General features: G+C 42.2%; 1 protein-coding gene across 1 annotated transcript in view; it reads left to right on the top strand.

Moving 5' to 3' along the window:
• DNAlig3 (DNA ligase 3) overlaps positions 1-13,437 on the top strand; it is a gene marked incomplete in the record, with an annotated part of 346,401 nt that overhangs the window by 331,787 nt on the left and 1,177 nt on the right. Inside the window, 2 exon segments of the mRNA XM_070082655.1 lie at positions 10,328-10,391; positions 11,215-13,437. The exon segment at positions 11,215-13,437 is cut by the window's right edge and continues 1,177 nt beyond it. Of these exon segments, the coding sequence (XP_069938756.1) occupies positions 10,328-10,391; positions 11,215-11,322 (172 nt within the window).

The raw sequence follows: 13,437 nt of genomic DNA, 5'->3' as shown, positions 1-13,437 counted from the left end.
CAAGTGTGGGTGGTGTAAGAAGGGTGGGTGGTGTAACAAGTGTGGGTGGTGTAAGAAGGGTGGGTGGTGTAACAAGTGTGGGTGGTGTAAGGGTGAGTGGTGTAAGAAGGGTGGGTGGTGTAACAAGTGTGGGTGGTGTAAGGGTGAGTGGTGTAAGAAGGGTGGGTGGTGTAAGAAGGGTGGGTGGTGTAACAAGTGTGGGTGGTGTAAGAAGGGTGGGTGGTGTAACAAGTGTGGGTGATGTAAGAATTGTGGGTGGTATAAGAAGGGTGGGTGGTGTAACAAGTGTGGGTGGTGTAAGAAGGGTGGGTGGTGTAACAAGTGTGGGTGGTGTAAGAAGGGTGGGTGGTGTAACAAGTGTGGGTGGTGTAACAAGTGTGGGTGGTGTAAGGGTGAGTGGTGTAAGAAGGGTGGGTGGTGTAACAAGTGTGGGTGGTGTAAGGGTGAGTGGTGTAAGAAGGGTGGGTGGTGTAAGAAGGGTGGGTGGTGTAACAAGTGTGGGTGGTGTAAGGGTGAGTGGTGTAAGAGGTGATGTAAGAAAAGTTTCTAGTGAAATATGGGTTGGTGGTGTAAGCAGTGGTGTAAGAGGTGGTGTAAGAAGGGGGTGTAAGAGGTGGTGTAAGAAAAGTGGGTAGTGAAATATGGATAGGGGGAGTAAGGGGGGGGTTACTTCTAATTAATATACAATATAGAAGAATATTGCCGAAAATCCCGTGGAAGGTCTTCCTGGAAGCTGCCTGGAGGGTTTTTCCGGAGGTCAACGCCCCCACATCCCAGTCCTTGACCAGGCCTCCCTGTGGATCAGGGACTGATCAATCAGGCTGTCAATACTGGCCACACAAAGTCCAACGTACGATCCACCACCCGGCTGATCGGGTACTGACTTTAGGTATCTGTTCAGCTCCCTTTTCAAGACAGTTGGGGGTCTAATGGTGATTACCCTTATACCTAGTGGGAGGCTGTTGAACAGTCTCGGGCCCCAGATACTTTTTTTTTTTTTTTTTTTTTTTTAGTGTACTAATGGCACCCCTACTTTTCACTGGGGGGATGTTGCACCGTCTGCTCGATCTTTTGCTTTCGTATGGAGTGTTTTCTGTGTGCAGATTTGGGACCAGTTCCTCTAGGATTTTCCAGGTACAGATTATGATATACTATATCTCTTGCCTGCACTCCGGTGAGTACAGGTGAAGTGACTCCAAGCGTTCCCTGCAATTAAGGTGTTTGGCAGTAAAGGGTTCTCTGTACATTCCTTAGATCTGCAATTTCACCTGCCTTGAATGGAGCTGTTAGTGTACAACATTAGAGAGAGCAAGTGATTTAAAAAGGATCACCAGTAGCTTTGCATCCCTTGTTTTGAAGGTTCTCATTATACATCCTGTCATTTTCCTCACAGATGTGATAGTGACACTGTTGTGATTCCTGAAGGCTAGATTATCTGACATTAACACTCCCAAGTCCTTCACACTGCTTTTGTGCTCTCTTGTGGGATCAGAGTTTGTAGTATACTCGGTTCTAGTTATTATTTCCTCCAGTTTTCCATAATGGAGTAGTTGAAATTTGCTCTCATTGAACATCATTAAGTTTTCCAAAGGAAAGCAATGTTTGTATCTGCTTGGAGATTTACCTTGTCTTCAGTGGACGACAGTCTCATGCAGATTCTAGTATCGTCTGCAAAGGATGAAACAGAGCTATGGTTTACATCTCTATGGCTGATATGAGGATGAGAAACTGGATTGGGGCAAGTACAGTGCCTTGTGGAACAGACCTTTTCACTGTGGCAGCCACTGACTTTGTTTATCATTACTTTTTGTCTTCGATTGTTTAGAAAGCTGAAGATCCATCTGCCCTCTTTGCCAGTTGTCCCTTTAGCATGCATTTTGTATGCTATTGTACCATGATTGCACTTACCAAAGGCTTTTGCAAAATCTGCATTCTGTTTGTCTTCCAGTGCATCCAAGACCGTATCATAGTTGTCCAGTAGTTTGGAGAGGCAGGATCGATCTGCTCTAAACTCATGCTGCCCTGGATTGTGCAGTTGTTGGGAATCCAAGTGATTTGCGATCATGCTTCTTACGACTCATTCAAAGATTTTTATGATGTGGGATGATAGAGCTATTGGTCTGTAGTTCTTAGATATTGCTTAACTGCTATCTTTATGGAGTGGGGCTATATCTGTTGTTTTTTAGCGACTGTAGGATTTCTCCATAGCATATGTAAGGTACGTGAAAGGGCTTTCTGTAGTTCTTAATGAACATGGAGTTTCACAAGTCTGGACCTGGGGCTGAGTGCATGGGCATGTTGTTCGTGGCTTTCTGAAAGTCCAGTGAAGCTATGCTTATGTCAGAAATTTGGCATTCATTGACAATGTTTTGAGGCTCGTGAAAAAAATTATTTGGATTGTCGATCTTTAGACTGATTAATGACTCACTAAACACAAGAGTCTTAATGAGACTTCAGTATCTCACTCATTTCTTTGTTGTCATCTGTGTAAGTCCATCTTGTCTGAGCAAGGACCCGATACCAGTGTGACTTACTCCCTTTTTTTGGTATATGAAAATAAATATTTTGAATTTCTTTCAATTTCACTAATCGCTTTTAGCTCCTCCTGTCTCTCCTGGATCCTGTACGAATCACGTAATTTAAGCTCAATATTCTCCATATCCCTAGTCAGTGCTTCCTTCCATATTGAGCTCAATGATTCTTTGCCTTCTCCTGTAGAGGGAGCGTCTCTCTAGTTTACTACTTCTCTTTTTTTTCTTAGGGGAATATCCGTTGAGCATACCTCAGCTGTCAGACAGTTGATCCTTTCAAGGCACTGGTTTGGGTCCATGTTATTTATGATATCTTCCAAGATATTCAATGTTTAAAGATGCCCCAAGCATAGAATTTGTATCATTTTTCTTTTTCTTGGCTAGAATTTATGGTAGATGTGTTCTCAATTTGTGTAGTGTCTAGAACTGTGCTACTGTCTTCAGTAAGCATGCCAGAAGCACCACCACCAATTGTTTCTAGTGAACCAACATTGTCCCTCTGATGAGATTTGAGTCTTACTACTCTTGGAGCCCGGCCATGGGCCTAGCTCGTCTTTAATAAAGAGTGATGCCAACAGCATTTAGTGCTCCCAGGTGGTCACCTCTCCAAGTACCAACCAAACCCACTGTTTTGCTTAACTTTGCTGATCGGATGAGAAACAGTGCATTCAACTCGAAGCAGACTCTTCCTCTGCTACATCTATAATGGAGGCTGTGATTTTGTGTAATGGTGGCTGTTTTATTAGGGCTGAAGTGGTGGCTGTGGTAGTCTTTAGCAGAGTCTAGATCAGCACTAGGTCTGGGGGCTGAGCTGGCTTATGTTTTTTTTTTTTTTTTGTATTTTTTTCGGTTGGTCTCTATTTCTGAGTCATCTGTTTTAATATGGGCATTTTGTATGTTAAATGTTACTCCTCTCTCACGTTCAGGATCAGTAGGGGTTGCCGCTTGCACCTCACACGTTCTATATATCTTGGGTAGACTATCCAAGAGAGCCTCTTTGTTTTCCTGATTATTATTAACCTCCTTGGTACTTTTCAGAATTCTGTCCAGTCATTTTTGGAAACTGTGTTTATTTTGCACACGAGGCATGGTGTTTTGAGGAACACAGGTTGCATGCGATCATGGATTTTTTCCCAAGGACCTTGTCACATGTCCCACATGACCCCCGTATCTGTAGGTCCGGTTCCCACACATTCAGTTATCCACCATTTACCCTGGCCCAAAAATAACCCTTAATTTTGCTTAATGACACCAAAGTGCAAAAGTAGTGATGGTGACAATTCTTACAGCCTAAGAGAAGTGCTTCCCATCAATGAAAAAGTACTATATCTCAACTTATTGTGTGTAATTTATCAATTAAACTTCATCATAGGTATGTAGGTAATCAAAAAATTACTTAAACATAGAGTTCGCTACTATCTGCAGTTTCAGGTATCCACAGTAGGTCTTAGAACTTATCCCCCCGTGGATATGGGGATCCTACTGTATTCCTGTATACCATCCTCCCTGTATCCTACTTTCAATCTGGGTCTCACGAAAAATTATTTCCACTTTAGTGTATCTTTCTGTTCTGCGAGAGAAAGCAGGTGCAGAGTGCCAAATCACTCAGTTTGGAATGGTTGTGTTGGCTAGGATCAGCAAGTTTGGTTGATCAGGCATTTTAGGATAAAGTCTGGCATCGGGCTTAACTGCTACAGAAGAACACTCAACATCTGTCACAGGTATAAGCTACTGTGTGTGTGTGTGTGTGTGCGTGTGTGTGTGTACTCACCTATTTGTACTCACCTATTTGTGGTTGCAGGGGTCGAGTCCTAGCTCCTGGCCCCGCCTCTTCACCGGTTGCTACTAGGCCCTCTCTCTCCCCGCTCCATGAGCTTTATCAAACCTCGTCTTAAAACTGTGTATGGTTCCTGCCTCCACTACGTCATTTTCTAGGCTATTCCACTGCCTTACAACTCTATGACTGAAGAAATACTTCCTACTATCTCTCTGACTCATTTGTGTCTTCAACTTCCAATTGTGGCCTCTTGTTTCTGTGTCCCCTCCCTGGAACATCCTGTCTTTGTCCACCTTGTCTATTCCACGCAATATTTTATATGTCGTTATCATGTCTCCCCTGACCCTCCTGTCCTCCAGTGTGGTCAGGCCGATTTCCCTTAATCTTTCCTCATAGGACATTCCCCTTAGCTCTGGAACTAACCTTGTCGCAAACCTTTGTACTTTCTCTAGTTTCTTGACGTGCTTTATCAAGTGCGGGTTCCAAACAGGTGCTGCATACTCCAGTATGGGCCTGACATACACGGTGTACAGTGTCTTGAATGATTCCTTACTAAGGTATCGGAATGCTGTTCTCAGGTTTGCCAGGCGCCCATATGCTGCAGCAGTTATCTGATTGATGTGTGCTTCCGGAGACATGCTCGGTGTTATACTCACCCCAAGATCTTTCTCCTTGAGTGAGGTTTGCAGTCTTTGGCCACCTAGCCTATACTCTGTCTGTGGTCTTCTGTGCCCCTCCCCCATCTTCATGACTTTGCATTTGGCAGGATTAAATTCGAGAAGCCATTTGCTGGACCAGGTGTCCAGTCTGTCCAGGTCTCTTTGAAGTCCTGCCTGGTCCTCATCAGATTTAATTCTCCTCATTAACTTCACATCATCTGCAAACAGGGACACTTCTGAGTCTAACCCTTCCGTCATGTCGTTCACATATACCAAAAATAGCACTGGTCCTAGGACCGACCCCTGTGGGACCCCGCTCGTCACAGGTGCCCACTGTGATACATCATTACGTACCATGACTCGTTGTTGCCTCCCTGTCAGGTATTCTCTGATCCATTGCAGTGCCCTTCCTGTTATATGCGCCTGATGCTCTAGCTTCTGCACTAATCTCTTGTGAGGAACTGTGTCAAAGGCCTTCTTGCAGTCCAAGAAGATGCAATCAACCCACCCCTCTCTCTCTTGTCTTACTTCTGTTATTTTATCATAAAACTCCAGAAGGTTTGTGACACAGGATTTGCCTTCCGTGAATCCGTGCTGGTTGGCATTTATACTCCTGTTCCGTTCCAGGTGCTCCACCACTCTCCTCCTGATAATCTTCTCCATAATTTTGCATACTATACACGTCAATGACACAGGTCTATAGTTTAGTGCCTCTTTTCTGCATGTGTGTGTGTGTGTGTGCGCGTGTGTGTGTGTGTGTGTGTGTGCATGTGTGTGTGTGTGTATATGTCTGCTCACCTAGTTGTAGTTGCAGGGGTCAAGTCATAGCTCTTGGCCCTGCCTCTTTGCTGGTCACTACTAGGTCCACTCTCTTCCTTCTCCATGAGCTTAATCAAACCTCGAAAAGCTATGTTTGGATCCTGCCTCCATTACATCACTTTCCAGATTGTTCCACTTCCTGACAACTCTATGACTGAAGAAATACTTCTTAACATCCCTGTGACTCATGTGAGTTTCCAACTTCCATGTGAGACCCCTTGTTACTGTGTCCCATTTCTAAAACATTCTGTTCCTATCCACCTTGTCAATTCCTCACAGTATTTTATATGCCGTTATCATGCCCCCCCCCCCATCCCTCCTGTCCTTTAGTGTCGTCAAGTCATAAAAGTAGGGCATACCCCCATGGCTTCAGGACTAGTCTTGTTGCAAACCTTTGCACTTTCTCTAATTTCTTGATGTGTTTGACCAGGTGTAGGTTCCATACTGGTGCTGCATACTCCAATATAGGGCTGACATACACAGTGTACAGTGTCTTGAATAACTCCTTACTTAGATGTTGAAATGCCATTCTTAGGTTTGCCAGGCATCCATGTGCTGCAGCAGTTATTTGGTTGATGTGTGCCTCAGGAAATATGTTTGGTATAATACTAACCTCAAGATCCTTTTCCTTGAGCGAGTTTTGCAGCATTTGACCTAGGCTGTACTCCGTCTGCAGTCTTCTTTGTCCTTCCCCAAACTTCATGACTTTGCACTTGATGGGGTTAAAATCCAGGAGCCATTTGTCGGACCAGGCTTGTGGCTTGTCCAGATCTACTTGTAGGCTTACCTGATCCTCGCCCACTTGTATTCTTCTCATTAGCTTCTCATTATTTGCAACCAGGGCCACCTCTGAATCTGTCCCTTCTGTCATGTCATTCACATATTCTAGAAACACCACTGGACCTAGGTCTGACCCTCCTGGAACCCCACTCGACACATGCACCCACTCTGACACCTCATCACGTACCAACACTCGTGTGTGGGTATGTAAGATTGTAGTTTGTGTGTGTGTGTGTACTCACCTAGTTGTACTCGCCTTGTTTTGGTTGCAGGGGTCAAGCCACAGCTCCTAGTCCCGCCTCTTCACTGGCCGCTACGCGGTCACTTCCATCTCCATGAGCTTTATCATACCTCTTCTTAACCCTTTGAGGGTCGACAGGCCCTCTCCGAAACTCGTTCTCAGGGTCGGCCAAATTTAAAAAAAAAAAAATTATTTTCTCTTATGAAAAGATAGAGAATCTTTTCCCGATCATAACGACACCAAAAGTTTGAAATTTGATAGAAAACTTACGGAATTATGCTCTCGCAAAGTTAGCGGTCTCGGCGATGTTTACGGATCGGCGATTTTGCCCACTTTGAGCCCCATTTTCGGCCAATTTCACTGTACTAGTCGACAAAAAACATGAATATTTCGCTAGAACTCCATTTTTTCTATCGAATGGGTGCAAGAAACCACCCATTTATAAATTCAACTATCCAGTACAGTGGTCAGAATTTAGCAATTTTGCCAATTTCACACAAATTTCAAAAGATGCCAATTTCGGAATAGGGTCCAGAATAAACAAAAAAGACATTCCTGGCACTAAAATGACATTTCCTCTAGTCATTAGTCACGTCCCAAGGCCCCTCTTATATTCTTTTGCTTTCCACTTTGAATTTTTATTCTCACAAAAAATATAAGATTTACTGTTATGCAGACTACTGCATTAGTGTAAAAAATGGTATAAATATTATTGGTGCACTTGTGAAAGAATATTAGACTCACCAGTTGACGTGTATTGCACGCTTGGCACGATTTGTTTACTTTTGAAGTTTGGTAAAAATCGAACATTTCTGCTACTTTGAGCTCAATTTCAAGGCACCTATCATTGTAAAACCAGTCAAAATCATCTCAATTTCAGTAATATGTCTTCCATTCTATAAAATGAGACCAAGAAAACTAGAATACAACAATAAATACTATACGAAAATACACTGCAAAGTCGCTGATTTATTAAAAAAAAATGGAAAAAGTTTTTTTTTTTCTCATTATGCACCGTGTGCTGCAGGATTTTTTTTAGACTGTGCACACTGACCACATAGACCCATTCTTTCATATGAAGGCCTACCAGCTTTCTCCCACTAGATTTGAGGTCGCTAGAATTTATGAGTACTAGTACGTCAAAAACCCCTACGCGTAAGACGTACTAGTACGACGAAAACCCTCAAAGGGTTAAAGCTATGTATGGCTCCTGCCTCCATTACATCACTACCCAGATTATTCCACTTCCTGGCAACTCTGTGACTGAAGAAATAATTACTAACATCCCTGTTGTTCATCTGAGTCTTCAGCTTCCAAGTGTGACCCCTTATTTCTGTGTCCCATCTCTGGAACATCCTGTCTCTGTCCACCTTGTCGATTCCTCTCAGCATTTTATATGTTATCATATCCCCCCTAACTCTTCTGTCTTCCAGTGTCATCAAGTTGATTTCCCTTAACCTCTCCTCGTAGGATATACCCCTTATCTCCGGGACTAGTCTTGTTGCAAACCTTTGCACTTTCTTTAGTTTCCTCACATGCTTGGTTAGGTGAGGGTTCCAAACTGGCGCCGTATATTCCAATATGGGCCTAACGTAGTGTGTGTGTGTGTGTGTGTGTGTGTGTGTGTGTGTGTGTGTGTGTGTGTGTGTGTGTGTGTGTGTGTGTGTGTGTGTGTGTGTGTGTACTCACCTATTTGTGGTTGCAGGGGTCGATACATAGCTCCTGGCAACGCCTCTTCACATATCGCTACTAGATCCTCTCTCCCTGCTCCATGAGCTTTGTCAAACCTCATCTTAAAACTATGTATGGTTCCCGCCTCCACTACGTCACTTTATAAGTTATTCCACTGCCTGACAACTCGATGACTGAAGAAATACTTCCTAACATCCCTTTGACTTATCTGAATCTTCATCTTCCAATTGTGACCCCTTGTTTCTGTGTCCCATCTCTGGAACATCCTGTCTTTGTCCACCTTGTCTATTCCATGCAGTATTTTATATATTGTTATCATGTCTCCCCTGACCCTCCTGTCCTCCAGTGTCGTCAAGCAAATTTCCCTTAACCTTTCATCGTAGGACAATCCCCTAGTCTTGTTGCAAACCTTTGCACTTTCTCTAATTTCTTGACATGCTTGACCAGGTGTGGATTCCAGATTAGTGCTGCATACTCCAGTATGGGCCTGATGTATATGATATACAGGGTCTTGAACAATTCTTTACTGAGGTATCGGAACACTATCCTTAGGTTTGCCAGACACCCGTGTGCTGCAGCAGTTATCTGATTGATGTGCTCCTCAGGAGAGGTCCTCGGTATTATACTCACCCCAAGATCTTTTTCCTTGAGTGAGGTACGCAGTCTTTGGCCACCTAGACTATACTGTGTCTGCGGCCTTCTTTGCTCTTCTCTGATCTTAGTGACTTTACATTTGGCAGGGTTAAATTAAAGGAGCCAGTTGCTGGACCAGGCTTGTAGCCTGTCCAGGTCTCTTTGTAGTCCTGCCTGATCCTCGACCAATTTGATTCTCTTCATTAACTACACATCATCTGCAAACAAGGACACTTCTGAGTCTATCCCATCCATTATGTCATTCACATATGCCAAAAACAGCACAGGTCCTAGGACTGACCCCTGTGGAACCCCGCTTGTCACAGGCGCTCGCTCTGACACCTCGTCACGTGCCATGACTCGTTGTTGCCTCCCTGTCAGATATTGTGTGTGTGTGTGTGTGTGTGCATGTGTGCGTGCATGCGTGCATGCGTGTGTGCAGGTGCGTGTGCGGGTGCGTGTGTGTGTGTGTGTGTGTGTGCTAGAGAGAGAGAGAGAGAGAGAGAGTTCGTGAGTGAGTGAAGTGTATTATGTGGGGGGAGAAAGGGGGCTTGAGTTAGATAAGTTGAGCCTAAGGTTCATCAGTGGCCACTAGGATCGATGAGGCTGTAGTTTGCTGCCCACTAATTTGATCACAGCCACTGATGACCCACCTGGATGACATTAACATGTTCCTCCCTGTGAGGGAAGACTTGTGTTGTTGAGCATGCTATATTAAAATGCTCCTCTCTTGTAAGGGAAGGATGGTGTAGGTAAATATACTATGTCATGTAAGCAGTACTGATGGATGCACGTAAAGTGTAAAGCAAATACATATAACTAGTTCAAGCAAATAATTGTCTTATTAGTGGTTAATATCTATATTATGCCTAATTTCTTTTTATTAGACTAACATTTCTGTTTAATCCACTTTGATTTAGTGTTTTTTAATACAGGATAATAATAGTAGTTAAAATAATTTTTAGTTGACTAATGTGTTTGCAAAGCTTCATAATTGTTATGCGTAGTGAAATACATAACCAATATCTGTTTTTCTGCAAAGGAAACCCAGTTTTACTTGGATTTCCAATGATGATTTTGGTAAAAGGTTAACTTGGATAAAATTTTCTGTGGAATAAAGGCTGATGGACTATCACTGAGTAAATGTTAGTTGTGCAGTGTGTTAGAAGCATATGATCCTTAACTGCAGCTTCAGCTATGGAGGAGAGGTTTTGCCTGAGTACCGTGCCGCTGATGCCACACACATTATTATTTCCAACGTAAGTCTACCCTTCTTGTTATTCACTGCTAATTATTTGAGATCTGTCTTCTACTGTCGTGACCCTTTAAGAGGTTTGCCCTGTTGCTAGTGAAGGGCTCTTGATCTAAGGAGTTGGTGCTGCCCTCCTTTCTGTTGGATCAACCCTGATTGCATCCCATTCTCCAGGAAATATAGAACCTTTATGGGTTCAAGAATATTGTAGATACGTATGCAGAAAAACAATTTAGGTAAAGGTACACAAATCATAAATATATAGAGTATACATTACATAGTGAATAGGTGAGCTGCCACTGTTTTGGGTGATTCAATCTGAAATTGCAATGAGGGTGGCTTCTAGACTACCTCCTACATTGACCTATTTGTCATTCCATTTCATGAGATGACAGTGAGAGGGATGATGGCTTGGATGCATACAAAATATATGGTGGTTGATGGATAATATTGCCAGGAAAATGTATATGTATAAGTGAAGTATTGAGGGTTTGTTCTCTTGTGGTCAAATCTCTGGCAGGAAGTTGCTAGGCAGAGCAAGACGATAGATATATATTTGGTATTGTTGCAAAAATGCAAATGTATAACAACAGTAATTTAAGAAACACACAATGTGTATTACAACCCCTTGATACAGTACCACATTTAAAAATGATGTCAGAAATCTTCCAAATTAACCAGTTGGACTAGAGTAGCTCAAAAGCAGATTTTATAATGTTTCATAATTTGTTTTGCAAAGCATATGGTAGTTGCATAATGAATGTTGATGTTATCTTATATACAAAGCATTTATTTACAAGTGCTATCCTTAATAAAGAATTATTCCTCAGGATTTATCATCAGCAGTAACAAACACAGGAACCAAAGTAGTTGTGGACTGGTTGTGGGACAGCATTAAGCTTCAGAAACTACAACCCACCAAAAAATACTGCAGGTAGTTCACACTGCTACTATAATTGATGTGCAGAGTCAATTTTTTCAAACCATCTTTTTTTTTTTTTAAAGTGATGCAAAGTGTATATATACTGTAGTACTGTACTGAACAATATTTTTACCAATATCGCAGAGCTTAATATAAAAAATATGTATTTTCTGTTTAGATGTATGTATTCCCAATACTGTATTGTAATACTGTACTAATAACAATTAAATAAGGTCTGTTACTGTTAAAAAACCTCCAATATTTTTGTTTGTTTGTACATGGGCATAAAAGTTCCTACATTAAAATGTAGTTACTGTATTTAACTTTGACTAAAATGTACAGTACATTCAAGATTAGTATTTGAATATTAATCCACAAATAATAAATTGCTTACAAAATGAAGGTTTCCCTAGGTACAGCAGGCTGTTTACAGAGTATGCACTAGTACATACTCTGCATATGCAGTTGTGAGGCTGTTCACTGCATGAGGTTGTAGGTAGACAAAGGAAGCCTTTTTTAAAGTGCTAGGTGTTTCAGAGAATGGTTGAAAAGGATACAAATGTTCAGCAAAAGTTTTGCTGAGAATGATTTGCCTATACAGCTGACTTTTCATGATTTATGCTAGTAATAATAAAGAAATACATGTAAGTAATGTTCTGTAATTGCAGTGGAATTTGAAGGTTATATAGAAATTTTTGTTACTTTTAGATGACACATTAGTAGTCTATACAGTAAATGCTTAAATGTAATAATACTATGTAATATACTGTACAATATTCTTGTTTAAAAAATGCAGTGTATATACAGTGGGACCCCGAATATCAGCCGTAATCCATTCCAGAAGGTCGGCCCAAATTCGAAGCAATATTTCCCATAAGAATTAATGTAAATACAATTTATCTGTTCCAGACACCCAAAAATATTAACAAAAAATACATATTTTAAAGAGTAATTACAGTTTTACATACACAAAACAATGAGAACTAAATGAAATAAATAAATGAGCATTTAAATCACTATTACATACCTTTATTGAAGACTCTTGTTGGCTTATGGAAGACAGGGAGGAGGAGAGAGGGAGGACTGATTATTGTTTGGAAAGGGAATCTCCCTCCATAAGGAATTCAGGTACCAAAGCCCTCTCTGGGGTTACTTCCATCCCTGCCTGCTACACTCCCTGCCTCCCTTCCATGCTCCATTTCCCTGCTACACTCCCTGCCTCCCTGCTACACTCCCTCCCTCCATGCTACACTCCCTGCATGCCTGCTACACTCCCTGCCTGCCTGCTACACTCCCTGCCTGCCTGCTACACTCCCTGCCTGTCTGCTACACTCCCTGCCTCCCACACTCCCTGTTTCCCTGCTACACTCCCTACCTCCCTTCCACACTCCCTGCCTCCCTGCTACACTCACTCCCTCCATACAACACTCCCTGCCTGCCTGCTACACTTCCTGCCTCTCTCCACATCTTCCATTGTTTGTGATCTCTTTTTCTTTTTAACATGTTTACCCCTTTCGCCACATCAGCTTCCTTGATTTGTTCTTTCTTCGCCAGGATCCTTGATGTTGGTGAGGGGCTCTTGATTTAGGGAATTGGATCTGTGCTCCATATCCCCCCCAGGCACTGTATAATCCTACAGGTTTAGCGCTTCCCCTTGATTATAATAATAATAATAATCTTTGCCAGGATAGAAGTGGTTGTTGATTTGGATTTCCCATACATCCTGGCAAGTTCTAGCACTTGAACACCACTCTCATATTTTTCCATAATTTCTTTGTTAAATTCCATCATGTTTCTCACTTTCTTTACCAAACGTGGCTTATTTCACAGTCGCACTTAATAAACAAGCACAAAAACCAATAGATTTTAAGGAAATGTTTGGATGAATGCAGAGAGTATATGCTCATTCACCAAGAGACACAGGGAGACTGACTCACCTACACAGCAGTGTCCTGGCAGGAGGCGGCTTGCATATAATACGGCCGATTTGTGAGGCACCGGTCAAAACATGGAGCAAAATTTCTGCCAAAATACTGGCCTAAATACGATTCAGCTGATAAACACATCGTCCGATATTCGGGGTTCCACTGCACTATATTAGTTGATTATTACATAATATGTATAGTTTGCA

This window comes from Cherax quadricarinatus, chromosome 1 (assembly GCF_038502225.1).
Source record: "Cherax quadricarinatus isolate ZL_2023a chromosome 1, ASM3850222v1, whole genome shotgun sequence".
NCBI lineage: Eukaryota > Metazoa > Arthropoda > Malacostraca > Decapoda > Parastacidae > Cherax > Cherax quadricarinatus.
This window is presented reverse-complemented; position numbering and strand designations above follow the sequence as displayed.